The sequence below is a fragment of the Herpailurus yagouaroundi genome, unplaced genomic scaffold (genome assembly GCF_014898765.1).
Source record: "Herpailurus yagouaroundi ecotype Mexico unplaced genomic scaffold, PumYag 213, whole genome shotgun sequence".
In the NCBI taxonomy this organism is placed as follows: Eukaryota; Metazoa; Chordata; class Mammalia; order Carnivora; family Felidae; genus Herpailurus; species Herpailurus yagouaroundi.
Window position 1 is genome coordinate 4498851 of NW_024412444.1, and position 20322 is coordinate 4519172.

The 20322-nt window shown below is 43.0% G+C and overlaps 1 protein-coding gene across 4 annotated transcripts in view; it reads left to right on the top strand.

Moving 5' to 3' along the window:
- Positions 1-20322, top strand: part of ADAMTS9 (ADAM metallopeptidase with thrombospondin type 1 motif 9) — a 163242-nt gene that overhangs the window by 68010 nt on the left and 74910 nt on the right. For all 4 annotated transcript variants that reach the window (XM_040454520.1, XM_040454522.1, XM_040454521.1 and 1 more), the window contains 7 exons: positions 4366-4576; positions 5075-5239; positions 7502-7666; positions 10711-10830; positions 13722-13826; positions 13964-14131; positions 15929-16198. In XM_040454520.1, coding sequence (XP_040310454.1) covers positions 4366-4576; positions 5075-5239; positions 7502-7666; positions 10711-10830; positions 13722-13826; positions 13964-14131; positions 15929-16198 — 1204 coding nt within the window. The remainder of the gene's footprint in view (positions 1-4365; positions 4577-5074; positions 5240-7501; positions 7667-10710; positions 10831-13721; positions 13827-13963; positions 14132-15928; positions 16199-20322) is intronic.

Sequence of the window (20322 nt, forward strand, 5' to 3'; positions counted from 1 at the left end):
ATTAATATTAATTAATAGTATATGTAGCATATAAGAATATTCTATGTAGCATAATATTATATGTAGCATATAAGAATATTAATTAGATTCTAATAGGAAAATATATAACTGTTAAAATAGTTTTTAGTAAATGGTTGATGATTATTGTGTTCAGAGTAGTTACCACCCCAAATAATATTAATATCACTTGCTATTATGAATTACTATTAATTAATAATATTAACATTATTAGTATTAATAATTAATATAATTAAGAATATTAGTGTTGATTACTGATTAATAATACTAATAATTATTAATAGTAATTATATTAATATTATTTGGGGTGGTAACTACTCTGAACATAATCGTCAACCATTTACTAAGATACATTTTCCTATTAATAGAATATAATTAATATTCTTATGTGCTACATATAATCATATCCTATTAAAATAATTAAGGCTCTATTACTATCCTATTAAATTAATATAGGGCCGACATTAATATATGTCCTATGCAATTAATATTTTATTAATTACCCCAAACAACATAATGACCTAAGAATTACAGTTAGCCTCCACTTTACAAATAAGGAAACGGGCTGAGAGAAGTTAAACAAAGTGCCTGAGGTCATACAACTATTAGTTGAAGTGGCAGGAGTCAAACGTGGTCTTTCACAACCTGGATTCTATACTCTTAAACCCTAGGAGAAAGCCATTTTAATTCAGTCACAATGATAAGGGTTACTCATTGATCCCGTTCTGTGAAGCTTTTCTACCTTTGCGCATAGAAACGTTTCCCAGGACTTCTGTGCCTCATCCCTGTCCCCTGACTTGGATAAGTAAGGCACTTGCTGTCACTTCTCCACGAGCAGAATCACACTGGGACTGGTAGAGTCTCAGATGATGACAGCCCATGCTGTGGGACCCCTGCCCACAGCGCTGTAAGCACGCTCTTCTGTGGCAAGGAAGGCAAGTTTGTACAAAGCATTTCAAGTCCTAGAATGTGACGTTAAGTAAATAAACAATTCTTTAAGAACCCTGCTGAAAGCCTACCTAAGGACCAATGCGAGGGTGGAGATGTTTGAGCAATTACTTCCAGAAATGAATATTCTTAACTTCAAATAGATTTAAAGCAAGCCACGATTTAGTTTGTGGTGTTGCTAGCGAATCACTGTTCTCCAGAGTTTCTCCTGCATTGGAAGATTTCAGATGTAAAACAAAAATTAAAGCAAATTTTACAAAGTGAATGCGATTACAGGTAGCCTGAAGTCCATGAGACTTTTATGTAGAATGATACCAAAGATCTCAACTGGGTTTCTCCTCAAACTTTGTGTTATTGGCTTCTGCGGAGCTACATGATATTAGAACTTGGCTGCAGAATAAAATACCAAGGGTGGCAGTTATCATGATAACAGCTACTCTTCTTGAAGGCCTGGCTTGTGTATTAAATGCTATTCATGTTGTAGCTTATTTATCGTTTCGAGTAGTCCTGTAAATTGGACCCAATTTCCCCCCGTTTTGCAGAGGAAGAAACTGAAGCTTGGTGAGGTTGAGTCACCTGTCTGGGTGTTGGAAACACCTGGGTGTTGGAGCTCACGTTCACACCCAGGCATAACTTCATAATACCCAGGTCACACCAGACCTTAAAGTCTCTTCATTTCATAAAGTAGGTGTGTCAAAGGTGCTATTGTAAATTCCCCGTTTGGAGTAAGCCACCTTGTTTTAATACTTAAAAAAAAATGTACTTAATTCTACAGAAGTAGAGGAGGAGGGGGATAGCAGCTCTGGGAACAGGCTTGGGTGATAACAGGACCTCTGGCTGATCAAAGAAAAGAAAGTGAAGGAACTGCAGGTCTGCCTCCCCTTGCCACTCTACAGGGGCATTCTCGCATCTGAAATTAAATAGATCGTGCTTCCTTGTCAGCACTCAGACTCATTCCTTACTGAATGTTATAGACTGTCGGAAAAAGAGTTGTTCGCTGAAAAATGCACAAAAATATATACCAAGCCCCAGCAAAGGTGTCCTGTCTTTCTTCTCTCTGTGAACCTGACTGTCATTTCATTGTGGTTCATACTAATTATTGCTGAATGTCTGTGGAAAACACCGAAAGACTGGAGAGAGGACTGTTACTGATGGATCAAGCTCTAAATAGTTTGTCCCAAAGCATGTTTGTGGAACACGAGTTCCACGAGATGATTTGTGGAGAACCAGTATGCGTGAGGAGCCTTACCAACTGTCTCCTCCCGTGTGGAAATGCATCATGTCAGTTAACACTTGGAAGGCCCTGAGAAAGCCCTGAAATACAGAAACCTGCTTAAATCAGTAGTTCCCAAATTGATTCCTAGTTTTATGTACTTCACAGCCGCCGGCACACCCACGGAGGCATATACATTTTTTTGTTTCCACTTATAATAAACACTTTGCCTCTCTGAAATATAGTCATAAAATGATTTGTCACATGAAATGAACCAAATGAATTCAAAACACTCAAGCTGAGACCACCTTCCAGGGAGAGAACATGAAGCGGATGACCGCATTTTGAAAAGAACTTTCCTAAGGCCATGCTGTAACATTTCCGCAGTCTCTTCCAGCTTCTCTGTTCAAATTCCAGGGATTGTGTGAATATCAGTGAGACTTACTACACTTGACCTACGGGTGTATTGTTTTTTGTGGGGGGCTGGGGGGTAGGGGCAGGACTCCTACCTCCCTTACCCGGGATAAGCTTTCTACGAGAAAATGGTGATGAAGGCAGAGAGAAGGTAGCCAAGAATCAAAGAGCAGATGAAAGTTCCAGATGCCTCTGTTGAATTGGACCACATTTTTGCCTCACTTCCTCAGGGAAGTGAGAGTTTGCCCAGATTAAACTTTGACAGGATGAGATAAAGCTTTGTTTTACAATCCCTCATTTAACATGTTCCGGTGAGAACAAAATCCCAAAATACTGTGTCACTCTAACGGAAAATCTCAGTAGCCCACTTTATATGCCAAGCGTAAAAGTTGGTCAACTCTGACCTACTTTTAAGCATTTGTGAGAAACTCCAAGATAAGCGTGTGGCCAGTGCTCATTGTTTTCCAGCCCTGCCCCTGGACAGGTGTGGATGGAAGAATTCTTCAGGCTCCCTGTATTTGGCAAACCACCCAATTTCTGAGGAGACAATTAACAAGAGTTCATTCAAATGAAGAATGTAAAGAAATTATCCTTTTTTGATTACTAAATTGAACCAACAACCTACCTTTTAAGCTTATTTATTCATGCTCTTCTATTTAGTTTAGGATTTTTTTTTTTTTTAATTTAAGCACTGACTGTGTTTTGGGGGCATTTAAGAATAACTCAATTCCTCAGCACACACAGAGTACATCTTGCGTCCCAAGAAAGGCTCATTAGAGGTATTAGGGGTACAAAGATGATAAAGATTTGTCGATTCAATTCTAAATTTAAAAGTATATAATCATGGGGCCAGGAGGAATGAATAGATGAAGAACAGAATTTTTAGTTTTTTTTGTGAAAATATTCTGTGATATGATAGTGATGGATACATGTGATTTTACATTTGCCTAAACCTATGGAACATGTAACACCAAGAGTAAGCACTCGTGTAAACTATGGATTTGGGGTGGTGCTGATATGTCAGTGTAATTGATTATAACACATGCACCCTCTGTGGGTAGAATGTTGATACTGGGGAGGGTATGCATGTGTGGGGGCTGGTGCATATGGGAAACCTCTGTACCTCCCTCTCTGTTTTGCCGTGGACCTTAAAGCTGCTCTAAAAAAGTAAGTCTTTTAAAAAAATTGTATAATTAAACTGTGTAGACTATGGTCCATGTCTAAAAGGAGCTTAGTCTTTATTCACAGTAACGTATACAGAGTTCAGCACACTTGAAATTCACAGTTACCCTCCAACTACCCGTGCCTTTATTAAGTCACAGGATATTCACTAAACGCTTTTCAGCCTGGCCCCTACGAAGGAGGCTTTCTCGGGAGAGTTTCCAACAGTGGTTGTCTATTAGAAGCAGCCTTCTTGAGAAATGAAATGCTGAGTTGCATGAGCCTTTTAAATACAAAATTGCTTTTTTTTGCTCCGCTGAATTCCAATGTTTTCCTCTTTTTGGTTGCTTGAACTTCAGATTGACTGAAGGGAGAATCTTCACAAAGATGGCACCTCTGACTTCCACTCTGACTTCCATGTACATTGGCAGCCATGAAAAATACATGGATATGTTGGTTTAAAATTGGATTTCAGTAGCTGACTGTGGCTTTGGGTTTCGCGGTATTTGAGTTAAGGAAGAAAAAAGAACTCAATTTTTCCGCCGGCTGACTATAAATGGGACATACATATTTAACAGAAATGTTGGTTTCTCCCCATTATTTATGCATAGGTGGCACATTGCCAGCAGGAGTGAATGTAGCGCCCAGTGTGGCTTGGGTTACCGCACACTAGACATCTACTGTGCCAAATATAGCAGGCTAGATGGGAAGACCGAGAAGGTTGACGACAGTTTTTGCAACAGTCACCCCAAACCAAGCAACCGGGAAAAGTGCTCAGGAGAATGTAACACGGGTGGCTGGCGCTATTCTGCCTGGACTGAAGTAAGTCGGTTCTCACTCGATGAGCGTTTTCTTGGATGCTAAGTCTGAGTAGTTAATGATGGCTGATCAACTAATGGATTAGTGAGGGCTGCATTGAGAAACCCCCATTTAGACTTTCTATCTGCATTGATTTATAATGCCTGACCTCATTCTGCAGAAAAGAGTACCATGATCAATTTGTAATGTTTGATTATATGACATTGACCATGGCATGTGGAAAACCGGGGGCAGTGGAACAACTCATCCAATCCCCTTTTCCATACCCCGCAAACCGTTTCCAAATTTCTTTCCCTGTGTCTGTTTACTAATGCTGACTTCGGTATGAACTTGGTAAATAAATTGATAACATGAACAGATGCTCCCCAAATCACCACTGGAATTGGGTTGGGTGGGTGGGTGTTTCTTAAGGGCCGGAGGAGACACACGGCAGAGCCAGGATCTTGACCATGCTGGATAGGAAACTTAGCAGCGGTTTTATTTCGTTCATTTTCCTTTCAGTGCTCCAAAAGCTGTGATGGTGGCAGCCAGAGAAGAAGGGCGATTTGCGTCAACACCCGCAATGATGTACTGGACGATCGCAAATGCGCACATCAAGAGAAAGTCACCATTCAGAGATGCAATGAGTTCTCTTGTCCACAGTGGAAGTCAGCAGACTGGTCAGAGGTAAGATAAGAGGACTCTTATTTCCTCAGGTCATCTGTGGTACTTTGAGTCTCTGCGGCTCAGTGCAACCTAAACCTGCTGCACCTTTCTGCCCCCTACCCCGGAGGAAGCAACTGTGGTTCCCCATCTGCCCCATGGCTGCCGTACAGGATGTGACTGGTCCACTGGTGACCTCAGAGGCATGGTGGGTTTGGCCGGATCACCCACTGTGATAGCTTCTGTTGGTGATTTTGAAGTTCCTGCGTCTTACCTTTCCTCCTCTTTGAGCCCCTGCTAAATCATTGCAAAAGAAAACAAGGGCTTTGTTAATCCGAAATCTGTGCTGGCTTAGAACTGAAGTTAAAAAGAAAAAGAAACAAAAGAGGTTTTCTACGTTCTCGTCTGTGAAATAAGATCATTCGACCCCAGTAAGTAACCTATTGGACTCACCCATCCAGTTGCTAGTGGAACACTTAGAAAAGAAAGGACTAGTTGAGGGTTCCAGACTTTTGCCTGTCTCATCCCTTACCTGATGAAGCAAAAGGCAAAGCCTCATTGCTGACCACAGATGGCCCCAGGACAGCAAGAGAAAGAAGGAAGAGCCTTTTTCTTGCTTTTATGGTGCGGTATTAACACTCACTATTAACCCAGACCAGTGAGAGTCTCACCAAGCAGGTGACTGCCTCCGTCTTCCTTTATGGGAGCAAGGGGAGAGGAGAGCACAAGTTCCCTTACTTGGGGGCCAAGTCAGGAATGTGGGGAAAGAGGTTTCCCTGAACAACTTCTGTGCCCATTTCCTTATCTCAACCATGTAAGCACGGTATTAACTGCTTCCTTTCAACAGCAAATAAAATACGAATCTTAAAAGGATATTATAGATGCCCCTGAAGTGGCTGAGCGTGAACGCATAGGATTACCAGTGTCTGATTCCTGCACAAGTTAACAACAAACCCACTGTTTTTGTTCTGTTAACAAGCTGCCTTAGCTTAAACTCCAGTGTTTGGTTTTAAAAAGATGAAAGAAGGTAGTGGGTTAAAGTTTTACTTAGATAGCTAATGATAGCTAAAGGACCACTTCAAATCGAGTAACCAACCTTTGCAAGAATACTTGGTAAAATGGAGGTGGGGGGATGCTAACTATATATTCAGTATGATGCAACATTCCTTAGCTTAAAAAACTGGGAAGAAAACAGCAAAATGTTAATAATGATTATCCCTGGGGAGGGAGATTTTTTTTTTAATCATAGTTTTCTCTCTTCTGTATTTTTCAAATGTTCTACAATGAGCATTTGATAAGGATGATATTTAACATTTATTAAATGAACATATGGTAAGCACTTTATTTGGATTTTTTCGGTTAGTTTTCACAATTCTTTGCATTGGACACTACTGTTATCCCCATTGTGCAAATGAGAAAACTGAGGTACGGAGACATCACTTGCATTGGTACCTATAGCTGTTTGTGTTGGAATTAAAACCCAGGCTGAGCCCCACACCTAACTCCTGTGCTAGGAAACCATGAATGTTGTTTTTCAGTACAGATGGTCCCCGACTTACGATGGTTCAACTTCGCAATTTTTTTTTTTTTGACTTTACAATGGTGTGAAAGCAATACACATTTCGTCAAAATTGTTCTTTGAATTTTGAATGTGGATCTCTCCCCGGGCTGGCTGTCTGTGGTCCATACTCTCTGGTGAAACTGGGCAGCCGTGCAATCAAAACCATATGAGGGTCAACAGTGGATATATCCACAAGCATCCTGTCCCCACACAACAGCTTTATTTTTCACTTTCAGGACAGTGTTCAGCAAATTACATGAGATAGCCAACACGTTATTATAAAAGAGGCTTTGTGTTAGACGATTTTGCGGAACCGTAGGCTCATGTAAGTGTTCTGGGTACGTTTAAGGCAGGCTGGGCTACGCTACGATGTTCCGTAGGTTGGGTGTATTAAGTGCATTTTCAACTTAGGATATTTTCAACTTATGATGGGTTTACCTGGATGTAAGCCCATCGTAGGTTGGGGAAGTTCTATATCTCGTGGCGTAGTGCTGTGCCGAGTTTATTCTGTGCTTGATACCGTCCAGAGCCTTTATCAATACAGAAGGAGTGAATGAATGAGTGAATGAGTGAACGCATGAACGAGAGAAAAACGAGCCGTGCCGTATTTACAAATTGCTGTGGGAGAGAGCGCATCTGTTCCTCCTGATTACCCGTGAATAATCCCTGGGAACCACAACACATTGTTCAGAAACACCCCCGATTGTCTGTCCTTTTTCTTACAGTGCCTGGTCACCTGCGGAAAAGGACATAAGCACCGCCAGGTCTGGTGTCAGTTTGGGGAAGATCGATTAAACGATAGAAGCTGTGACCCTGAGACCAAGCCAGCCTCCATACTGACTTGTCAGCAGCCCGAATGTGCGTCCTGGCAGGCGGGTCCCTGGGGACAGGTATTTTGAACGATAAAAGTTCTTAACTACATTCTTTCCTTCTTATCTGGAGAGGGCTTGCAGAGGGGCATTCCGGTGGTGGGGATTTAACTGCTGGGTCTCATGACTTGCCCTGGACCTCCATGGCGCCAGATCGAGTGCAAGACGCACTGCAGCCATTCTGCCCCAGGTCTGGGGATTGCTGCTTTCCCCGCTGGAGCTGGTTATTGCCTTTGTAGATACGCGTGCAAGTCTTCGTGCACAGATTCCCACCAGATCTCCTGTCTGGCTGATGTTAATCTTTTTTTTTTTTTTTAATGTTTATTTATTTACTTTTGAGAGAGAGAGAGCACGTGTTGGCAGCGTAGGGGCAGAGAGAGAGAGAGAGGGAAAGAGAGAACCTCAAGCAGGCTCCGTGCGGTCGGCACGGAGCCCGATGCGGGGCTGGAACCCACGAACTGCGAGGTCATGACCTGAGCTGAAACCAAGAGCTGGGTGGGTGACTGAGCCACCCAGGTGCCCCCTGATGCTACTGTCCGGAATGCGACTGTGGGTTGCTACGGAATGGGGTCCAGTGCCTTTGGCAGGGGGTTCTGGACCGGGATTTGGAAGGGATGTTTTGGCTACCATGTCACGGTTCCAAAGCTCACCTCTCATAAACCAGTCAGACACTTCATACAGAATGAGCGTGATCAAAAGTTGCAGAATCATCTCGCTGTGGAAGAATCTTTCCCGTCCCCTAGTGTGTCGGTTCCACAGTCTGAACCTGAGCTATTCTTAAAGGAGAGAGTGGAAGTCTCCCTTGGGCTCACATCTGAGAAGCCACTGCTCTTGAAATGAAGTCCTTCCCAATATAGAAGCAAAAGCATTCTGGGTACTATTTAAGTAGCACTCCAAGTTCCCCTGAGAAGCGAAACAGCTGTCTGCTGTCACTTATGCAATCTCTTGAAGAATAACTCTCCCTCCCCGCCCCCCTGCCCAGCAGCAACCAGTCTTCTCGTTTATGTCTTCATTTCCAAGATGCATGCAATAAATGAGAGCAGCTTTATTACTACCCCCTTACGATTTTTATGAACCTGATGTTCTTCTGAACCCTCCTGTGGTACAGCATCGCTAGTCAGAATGGCTGATCATATCTGATTACACTAACAAGGAGAGTCTCTTACACTCCTAAATCCAGCCTCCTTTTTGTCAACATCTGCGTGGCTCTTAGGGAACGGGAGAAAGAGAGAGAGAGGGAGAAAGAGAAGCCAGCTCAGAGTCACTGAGAAGATTTGAGTATAACATCTTTTACAACTGATGGGCGTCTTTTTTATCCATGTCTACACCAAACCATCAGCACACCAAGCCACGTTTCTGTGCTTCTTTCCTTTCTGTGGCTACTTAATTTTCCTTTATGCAGATGTACCGTATTTGTGTATCCATTCATACCAAGCTGGACATTTGGGTTGTTTGTACCTTTTGGCTATTATGAATAGTGCTGAGATGAATATTCACGTACGAGTATTTGTTTTAGTACCTGATTTCGGTTCTTTTGGGTGTATCCCAGGAGTGGTATTGCTGGATCGTATGGGAAGCCTGTTTTGCTCTCTTTAACTGCCAGTTTTGCACAAAACCCCTACCATATTACATTCCTACCAATAATACACAAGGGTTCCATTTTCTGCACTCCATCCCTTTTTAATTATGCTTATTATATTCCCCCTTTTACATTATGGCTCTTGGTGGGAGTAAAGTAGCATCTCATTATAATTTTGATTTGGCATTTCCCTGATAACAAATGATAATGAGAGTCTTTTCGTGTGCTTTTTGGACATTTGTGTATCTTCTTTGGAGAAATGTCTATTCACGTCCTTTGCCCATTTTTTTAAAAGTTTGTAATTATGGTTAAAAAAAACCACATAACATGGGTGCCTGGGTGCCTCAGTCAGTTAAGCGTCCGACTTTGGCTCAGGTCACGATCTCGCGGTCCGTGAGTTCAAGCCCCGCGTCGGGCTCTGTGCTGACTGCTCAGAGCCTGGAGCTTGTTTCAGATTCTGTGTCTCCCTCTCTCTCTGACCCTCCCCTGTTCATGCTCTGTCTCTCTCTGTCTCAAAAATAAATAAATGTTAAAAAAAAAAATTAAAAAAAACCCCACATAACATCAAATTTACCATCTTAACCATTTTTAAATGTACAGTTTAATCGTTCTTCTTTTCCCATTTTTTAATGAGGTTGGCTTTTTGTTGTTGAATTGTAGTTGCTCCTTATAGTGTGGATTTTAACCCTTCATCAGACATATGATTTACAAATAATTTCCCCAATCCCATGGTGGTTGTCTTTCCACTCCACTAGTGGTGCCCAGTGGTACAGAAATTTTTAACTGTGACAAAATACAACTTGTCTTGTTTTTTCTTTTGTTCCCTGTGCTTGTGGTAGAATATCCAAGAAATCATTATCCAAGAAAGTTCCATGTCGTGGAGCTTTTCTATTACCTTTTCTTCTAAGAGTTTTATAGTTTTACCTCTTATGTTTAGGTCTTTGATCTATTTAGGGTTGATTTTTATAAATAGCATGAGGTAGGAGTCCAGCTTTATGCTTTTTCATATAGACAGCCAGTTGCCCCCCAGGTATTTGTTAAAGAGACTATTCTTTCCCCCTACTGAAGGGTCTTGGCATCTTGGTTAGAAATCACTTGGCCATAGATGTCCAGGTTTATCTCTGGACTCAATTCTATTCCAAGAGTGTATATAACTATCCTTATGTTAGTACCACACTGTTTCGGTCACTGTAGCTTTGTAGTGAGTGTTGAAATAGGGGTATATTGAGTCACAGGCAAGGGGTTGAACCCCTACACATAGAATTTCAATGGGAGATGGAAATAATTCCAACCATCAAAGTGATAATCGTTGAATATAATTTGTGCAGAGCAGGAGTGCCCACGTTAACCTAGGTTCTTTGGGTGCTAGCCTTCTGCTCCACTATGATGGAACTACTTTTTTTCTTATAGGACGTTATGAGGAAAGTTAGGGAAAGAGAAAATTTGCTAACGTGTGCATCCCTTTTGTTGTATTTCTTTCCCTCAGTGCAGTGTCACTTGTGGACAAGGATACCAGCTGAGGGCAGTGAAGTGCATCATTGGGACTTACATGTCAGTGGTCGATGACAATGACTGCAATGCAGCCACTAGACCAACTGATACCCAGGTGAGTCTCCTTTGTCCAGCCCAGTGATTGACTTTGGGCAGTAGGATGCCAGAATTTCCCAGTGGTTCAGTGAGAATGGAAGTGCTCTAATGGGTAAGTGTGTAGGTAGAGTAACCAGATGATTAAGTAAATGGTCCAGATTTACCTGTTGGCTACAGTTTGAATCTAATATTTGGACATACAAGTTTCATTCTTCTCTGGTTATTTGAAGTGTAGGTGGGTCTGATTCTGATTTTTCATTGGCTAGCAAATGTTGATTGTTTGGTCTTGTTTTCTTGAGCTCAGAGGGTTTTTTGTTTGTTTGTTTGTTTGTTTGTTTTTGTTTTTTTAGTGATTTTAACGTAGGGCTGAGCAAATAGTGTTGTATGTTCAGGCAGCAACGTGCTAGAGCTGGCTCGTACCATCTCACAGGAGTGGATTGGTGAATGTTCAGGAATGTTGCGGGCTAGTTGCTAAATGTAGACACTAGTAAAAATTGGAAATATAAGCCTATAATTAAGTAGATGATATTTCAACGAAGCAGATAAATACTCAAAACCCACATTTTTCCATTGCTTGACTACATTTTACTATTATCTGTGCCCTTGAGGTTATTTACATTTACAGGTGTGTCCATGTGGTGGGAATATTACATAATGGTAAGCTATTGCACATCTCTTCCCAAGTCTGTGTTCATCGACATCAAGCTGGTAGTTTGAAATTGGCTGTGGTGAGAGTATTTACACCACAGGAATCAGCAAATGCTATAATTGAGGGTTAATTGATTGTTTTTAGACTTAAGAAAGTGATGGAGAAAATGATACTCATATGCAATCTACATTATGTTTAAAAGCGTCTTCTGTCTTTAGCTGTTACATTGGAAATAACACATACAAATTTCAAGGAAATACTCTTCCGGTATTTGGACATTATTGTCTGATTCGGCGTAGAAGTCATTCACGTCGTTGGTAGATGAAGTTCTGACATAGGTCTTGTTTGTTCCACTTTCTCCTTACTCTTCAACATAAACAAAATAGCAGCTCTCATTCATGTCTGAAGTGCACTCATTCAGCAGTTACAACCATATTTTGGCAACAGATTCAAGAATTCAACAAAAATCAGCGACAGGATTCTGTGAGACTCAACTGGCTACGTGGAATTTAAAAGAAAGCATTGTATATTTTATTACTATCTGTAAATTGTGTACCATACAGCCTTTGTATCAGTAAACTTTGTGATAACCAAACAAACATATGTATACATATATAGGTGTATATGGGCATGTAATATGTGTGTGTATACATGTAAATGCATTTCTACAAACATACACACGCACTCCTTTTTTCTCACGAGAGCTAGCTGACCATTACTGCCACTACTTCCTCTTTATGGGCCATGATTTTAGCATCGTTTATGGGAAGAGACTATGTAAAGAGAAGACTTGGGTTTCTATATCAGTTTTGCCAATTGCCGAAGACAGGATTTGAACCCTGACCGTGCCCAGAGCTCACGCTCTAAGGCCCCCTTTGGCCAATGCGCTGATTCCATTCTGAGGGCCCTCATTCTGTCTGAGTCAAAAAATACAGGAATATGGCAGTGTTGTTCATGTTGTCACTGATCGATGATAAAATACCACTTGTGACTTGTGTCCCCTTTATTATTATTATTTTTTTTTTTTTTTTTACTTTATTGAAATGCTCTAAACCACCATAGGCTAAATGCCTGCGAAATGTTAGCTATTCCATCTGAATAGGCATGAACTGAGGATTTAGCAACTCCCTGAGAGATTCACAATACTTGTTTCTCTCTACATTATTTTGTAATATTCAGTGGAGTACAGGGCGGCTCCCACAGTTGAAGCATATGGACCATTTCTTCACTGTGGGAAAAGTTTCCTGTGGTTTTCTTTGGACCACCGGCAGAAGAATAGGCAGGGTCTGGAGCCAAGTAGCAGAATTTCCCCATTCGGTTTGTAAGCTCCCTAATGTCAGGCTCGGTCCCGAGCTCACCACACTTTGCACCATGCCTGGCACATTCAGTAATTTAATGGGTATGTATTTAATCAAAGAGTATTTGCTAAATTGTGAGCAAGTACGTACTTCTGTTTTCCCATCTGTATACCTGAAAGTATTATCTACACACAAATAACCTCAATTCATTATAGGGATTTCCTCTGAGTGACTGAAGAGTGTTCTTTATGTACATTCCAGGCATTGGCATATTGAATAGACCTCTTATCTAGATTTGACCATCAGAACCTCGGGAGTTCTCTTTGGGTAAACCTAGAAAGCCAGTTCATGATTTGCAAATTCTGATTAGGAAATTAATTGAAATGTGAAAACAGAATTTTGTCTTTGGAATTTTTAAAAATTAACAACTGATATATATTTTTTATCTTGAGAGAGAGAGACAGAGAGAGAGCAAGTCGGGGAGAGGGGCAGAGGGAGAGAGAAAAAGAATTTAAGCAGGCCCCATGCTCAGTGAGGAGCCCAATGTGGGGTTCGATCCCATGACCCTGGGATCTGACCTGAACCAAAATCAAGAGTTGGACGCTCAACAGACTGAGCCACCCAGGCACCCCAACAATTGACAATTTTGAAAGGATATCCTTTTCTTTCTTAACTTACCTGCCGTTTTGCAATCGCTTTTTTTCTTTCCACATGAACAGGCAAATAAATATGATATTAACAATCACCAAGTAAATCCCTGCCCTGTATCAGTGCATTCATGAGGTGACTCAGATTATACCCCATTTTACACTTGAAAAAAACTGGGGCCGAGAGATGCCATGTGATTTTCCCAGAATTCTGAGGTCTTAGAATTCTTCATTCTTATATTTTTATTCACCTGGACCCTTAAAGTGTGCATTGACTTCAAGGTAACTTTGACTTTCTTCCCCCTCTCCCATCTAGGACTGTGAATTACCATCTTGTCACCCTCCCCCAGCTGCCCCGGAAGGAAGAAGAAGCACACAGAGTGCACCAAGAACCCAGTGGCGATTTGGGTCTTGGACACCAGTAAGAAATAGATGGCAGACATAGAGAGGGTGGAAGGGGAGGAAGAGGTTCCCTGACTTGACTGTAGGAAGTGGGTTGCTGTCCAATGAACCATCGTGTCCAATAACATCCCTGCATTATCTTACTTCAACACCCAGTGCTCAGCCACTTGTGGAAAAGGTACTCGGATGAGATATGTCAGCTGTCGGGACGAAGACGGCTCTGTGGCTGACGAGAGCGCCTGTGTGACTCTGCCTAGACCAGTGGCAAAGGAAGAATGTTCTGTGACTCCCTGTGGGCAGTGGAAAGCTTTGGACTGGAGCCCTGTAAGCGAGTGGATTCTTGGGAATTGGGAAATGACTGGGGGAACCATAGAGGATGACTAACGACAGGTCACAAATGTCAATGGGTACTGTTTTATAATTGGACTTAGTTTATGATTTAAATTATTTTGCCTCATATGTGTGCGGCTGGTATGAATCTTGGCCGGATGTGCAAGAAATGGATGTTGTTAAAATGTGTAAGTCAACGTGCAGTTGACTGATGCCCCATCCTGTTGGGTTGACTGGAAAACCCGGTGTTGATTGGGTCACATCGGAATGTAATAGGCTTGTGGAGCACCACAAGTGCCAGGGAGAAGAGGGGGAGTCAGGAAAGAGCCTCTTACCTTGAGTCTGGGTGCCTCCTAGAACCCAGACTCTTGAAGTTCAGAGGTTCTTGGCTTCTCTGTCAAGAGTGGGAAGTGGGAATCCTCATCCAATGCTATGGGCTCGGCCTCCTGTGCACACCAGGCACCATCTATGGGCTTGTGTAAAAGTAGAAAAACCTTCATTTTCAGGTGGCACCTGCCTTCTGCCTTGCAAAACTCCCAGCAATAGGGAAATATAAAGCTTAGGATAGGTGAGGAGAGGCCATCAGGAAAATAGAGAAGTAATATCTCCATAAGTATCATAACATAAGTATGAAATTTGAGCAATAGATTCAAAGAGAGCCGTGTAAAAATCCAGATCTTGACACATACTGGCTGCATAACCTTGAGCAGTCTGGTTAATTTGAACCTCAATTTCTTCTTTTTAAAAGACCCAGAAGAGTACCTATCTTACAAAGATGTTGTATTATTTGAGATTGCCTATGTTAACTGCTTAGGACAAAGTAGGTGCTCAATAAATGATAGATAATCTCACTCTGATGCCTTGAGCTTCCAGTCCATCCGTCCGTCCATCCATCCATCCATCCATCCATTAAATACACCTGTCTGTGCACCAGATATTTGTAAAAGCTTAGTGTAGAAAAAGCAATGAACAGCAAATAAGACAGTCTTAGCCTTCATGAAGATCATTCTGATGGAGGTTCCAGTCAGTCAACAAATAAAGAGAGAGATTTAGCAACAGACACTGACAAGTACTAGAAACAAGTCAAGCAGCATAATAGCATAGGGAAAAATGGAGTATGCTTTTAGACAGCGTGGTCAGAGAAGGCCCGATAGCACGCTGAGCAAGACTTGAATGAAGTGAGAGAGTGAGCCATGTGGGCATCCATGTTGTTCTGGGAAAGATAGCAGCAGTTACAAAGACCCTGAGTAGAGAGTGTTCTTGGCATGGTCAAGAAACATCCGTAAGACCAGTTTGGCTGGAGTGCAATATGTGTTAGGAGATGGGTCAAGGAGGTTGCCAGTGGCCATATCACAGAGGGCCTCCCAGGCCAAGGTACGGACTTTGGACATTTTTCAAAGTGAGTTGGGAAGTCACTGGAGGAAATGGCATGATCTTTTATTTGTAGGTGTCATAGTTGCTGATACGTGGACCACAGACTAGGGCTGCAGGGAGGGGTTCGACGTTGTAAACAGGAGCCCAGCTGAAAAGCCATTGTGGTGCTCCTGGCAGGGGAAGGTGACAGCAGAGACGGTGGGGAATGGATGGATTGGGGTATCTGTGATGACTGAGCTGACAGGGTGTCTCAGTGAGATGGCTGCAGGGTGGGAAGACAAGGGAGCAGACACGGATGATGCCAGAGTTTGGGGTCTGGGCAACCGAGCGGGCGCTGAGCCACTCACAGAAAACGCACACTGATGGGTTTGTGCCTGCCAATGACCGACCCTTTCTCTTTCTGGGTGTTCGACGTAGTGCTCCGTGACATGTGGGCAAGGCAGGGCGACCCGGGAAGTGGTGTGTGTCAACTACAGTGACCACGTGATTGATCGGAGTGAGTGCGATCCAGACTACATCCCAGAAACCGACCAGGACTGTTCCACCTCACCATGCCCTCAGCGGACCCCAGACAGCGGTCTCGCTCAGCACCCCTTCCAAAGCGAGGATTTCCGCCCCAGAAGCGCGGGCCCCAGCCGCACCCATGTGCTTGGTGGAAACCAGTGGAGGACTGGCCCCTGGGGAGCAGTGAGTATTCCCTGAAGTCCTTCTCTACTTTGCTTTCTTCTCCTTCGCCCTTGCAGCTTTGGGGGCAGACAAACTAGAAACACATCTGAAGCCCTTTTTTCTCACAAGGGCTTGGCCTTGTACATTCCCATTGGTTTTGGGTGAACCCTAACGGGTTCATCACAGTCCCTGAAAAGTTGTCCCCCGATAGTGCCTGCAGGCCACCTAGAAGCTGCCTTAACTGGGTGGAGGGGGGGGGCCATATCACAGCTGGACAACAGCATCAGGTGGCCTCCTAGGAGGTACCGTGAGGGCCAGGATGATTGATCCCGGAGGCAGAGGCGGCAGGCGGCTCTTACCTGTAAGGAAATCAAAAGGACAGAGGAAGTTTTCTGATAGGGAGCTCTTAATGGAAGTGGTTTTCCTTCTTGCTGTTTTCTAGACGAGTGCAGTCTCAAAGTGGCATGATCCATGCATAATTTGTAGTAGTAGATCATTGTCCTGGACTGAGGGGAATCACTGGTCCGGATAATTCTGTGCTTAGGGGAGCAGTACCAGAATCTAACGGCGAGCAGCACAGGCTCCGAATGAAGGTGCCTCTGTGTGAGCCAACGACCTACACTTTCACATTTTGAGATATTTAGCATGCCCCCTAGTCTCAAGGAGCCTCAGTTTCCTCCTTTGTAAAACAAAGTGAACAACAATTCCAGCTCTCCTGGGTGGTTGTAAGGAACAAATGTGACGATGGAAATAAAGTGCTTTGCACGCTGCCTGCCCCAGAGTGAGAATTTTCTCAGTATTCTTAGCATTGCCCTTCACGTGATGAAGACCTTGAAAAATATTGAATTTTAGGTTTTTCACTAAATATTTTTCGCAAAGTAATTATATTGTGCAATACTGGACATGTCTAATGGGACTGCAGGAGGGGTAAGAGAGCAGGGGACCCCGCATAGGTGTGGGAAGTCGGAAGATGTCTAGTAATCACCCCAGGGTCTTCGTTCTAATTGTTTACTCTCAGTTTCCTTCGCATACCACTAATTGTGTTTAATTATTTCTGAACTAAAACGCATTAGAAGGAAGCTGCGTGCTTCCCACTGTGGTTATGTTTCAGTAAGTGAGTTTTTCTTTTCCTGTGACTACTGATGAGCCGTCAGCCATTTCCACCCAGTACAAGTATTGGTTGTCCGCAGAACGTCTGCCGTATTGCCCAGGACCTTCGCCATCTCATTCTCCTTGCTGGCTTACCCCTTCCAGGCTTCCTGGGCCTGGGTTAGAAGAGATTTGGGTTCAGAGAAGTTAACAGGTGATCACAGGAGGTAATCACTGAGTGTCCCGCAATTTTTCGGATTGGAAGATTTCCAAACTCATGTGCGTTCTAATGATAGCACTAGAACTCTTTAAAACAAAATTTTAAAGCTATTCTTACTTACGACTACACTTGGAGATGATGCATTCTTTTAAAATTGAATGATTCTGCCCTTGGGCAGTGTTCCAAATTAGGGAGGATTAGGTAACCTTTTTGCAGCAATGGGCAATGCCATTCTTTTCCTCATCATGTTTTTGTTTGAGGACTTTTTTTCCCCCCCAAGTTAAGTGAGGCTGAAAATGGACAATGTGATTTTTTTGCAGCTCTAGCCTGACCTGCTTCCAGAAGGTGCATGTTTGCTTGGTGCAGTGCACAAACCATGGGATTCTTCCTGCTTTCCATGGCAGGAAAGGCAGCAAAGAATTTTCACCACTGGAGAATGGGAATCTAATGTTTTCAGTGGATTCTGGAGTAAATACCTCAATTTCTAGCACATTCCTGTATAAACCTGGACCCTGTGTGAGGTTTGCCCCCTGCTACCCAATTAGGGGTCTCTGGTTGTGAACAAAAGAAACTGACTCTTTCAAGTGAAAACAAGACCAACAAACAAAACTTTTCGTTTGGCCCCGGTAGAGGCAGAGACCAGAGCACCTTCAGGGATCTAGCTCAGGGGTTGGCAAATCTTTTTTGGCAAAGGACCAGATAGTAAATATCTTGTGTGAGGCGGACCATCTAGTCTTTGTCACAACTAATCAGCTCTGTCGTTGTAGCACAAAAGCAGGTGTAGACAATACATAAATGAGTGGGCATGCCTATGTTCCAATAAAACTTTATTTATAAAAGAGGGAGCAGGTCATATTTGGCCCTCATGCTGTGTCTTGCCAGCCCCTATCTAGATGGAACAGTAATTAGAGGGTAATTTTTGTAGGGAGTTTCTGTCTTAATAGATCCCTCTGAACGCTCATCTACCCTGCTTAGGATCTAAATTCTCAGGCAAGTCTCACTGGCCCTGCTTGTTCCACTTGCCCACTCAATGAGAGGCAGAGTATCTTAATACATATTCTCCCCCAAGATGACATCCCTTGGGGGAAGAAAGGTTCCTTAAAGGAGAATTGGGCTGCCAGATATAAGGGGAAGTGTGCTAGGCAAGTAAGAACGACAGATGACCACCACCTCCTGCCCCTGCAGAGACCACTCCTTCTCATTTTGGCCAGTGTGGATGATAGGTACAGGGTTTTTTCAAAGAAATGTTTACCTAAGAAAATATGTCATCTTAAAAGGACAGGAAGATTGTTACCAAAAGAAGTCCAGAGTGAAATGCTGCAACACGGAAGAGAACTAAGAATCCCTGTTAATAAAAATAAACATTTTTTAAATGGCCATATTGAACCTGGAGAAAAATTATGTAGAGCCCTTTACTTGTCTATGGGATTATAAAGCCCCAGACAGGCCCTGGGTTCAGATGGTTCAAGACTGTGCTATGTAGTTCCTTGGCCCCAGCTGAGCACTGTCTCCATGTCTTTGGTCAGATTTTCAGTAGGAAACATCCTGTTGGTCACTGGACAGCCACTGGGGTGGTTGGCCATAAGTCAGGTGACCAGCCTTGCTCCATTCAAGCATATTGGAGGCAGGGTAGCATGTGGTTTATAGAGCTGTTGTTTCCAGTAACTTTAATTGAACCAGGCTGGATATCCTGTGACTGGTGCTATGTGAGCTAACAGGGACACAAGTTATGGCACTGAACCCTCTCAAGGAGCTTACCACACTTCATTGAGGCAGTAATGTCCACAGGTGACAAAAGAATGAGACAAGATTGTATTTTCAAGGGAAGAACTCAGGGGCCAAAATATATATTACAAATGCACTTACAATATGGAAGTTCCTTCCTCACGTTATATATTTTGGTTCCCAAACAAAGCGAATTAAAATAATGATTTTGTGTTTCCTGTTACGTCCTAAGCTGTTTAAAAATAGAAAACAGGAGGGGCGCCTGGGTGGCGCAGTCGGTTAAGCGTCCGACTTCAGCCAGGTCACGATCTCGCGGTCTGCGAGTTCGAGCCCCGCGTCAGGCTCTGGGCTGATGGCTCAGAGCCTGGAGCCTGTTTCCGATTCTGTGTCTCCCTCTCTCTCTGCCCCTCCCCCATTCATGCTCTGTCTCTCTCTGTCGCAAAAATAAATAAACGTTGAAAAAAAAAATTAAAAAAAAAAATAGAAAACAGGGGTGGCTAGGTGGCTGAGTCAGCTGAGTGTCCAACTCTTGATTTAGGCTTAGGTCATGATCTCACAGTTTCATGAGTTTGAGCCCCACGTTAGGCTCTGTGCTGACAGGATAGAGCCTGCTTGGGATTCTTCCTCTCTCTCTGCCCTTCCTCTGCTTGCTTGCTCTCTCTCACAATAAATAAAAGAAACATTAAAAACATTAGAAATAGAAAACAAGTATTTTCAAGTTTAGAGTCATTATACCAGAATCCTCCGAGAATAGAAATGGCATTTTTATAAATCAAAAATTGCCTAAATTTTTTTTTAACGTTTATTTATTTTTGAGACAGAGACAGACAGAGCATGAACGGGGTGGTGTCAGAGAGAGAGGGAGACACAGAATCCGAAGCAGGCCCCAGGCTCTGAGCTGTCAGCACAGAGCCCGACGCCGGGCTTGAACTCACGAACTTGTGAGATCATGACCTGAGCCGAAGTTGGAGGCTCAACCGACTGAGCCACCCAGGCACCCCAAAAATTGCCTAATTTTTTTCTCAGGCAGAAGTCATAAATCTGTTTTCCTGCTCCACATCTTAAAATTATACCCGATGTATTTTAAAGTCACCCGTAATTTGTCTGAGAT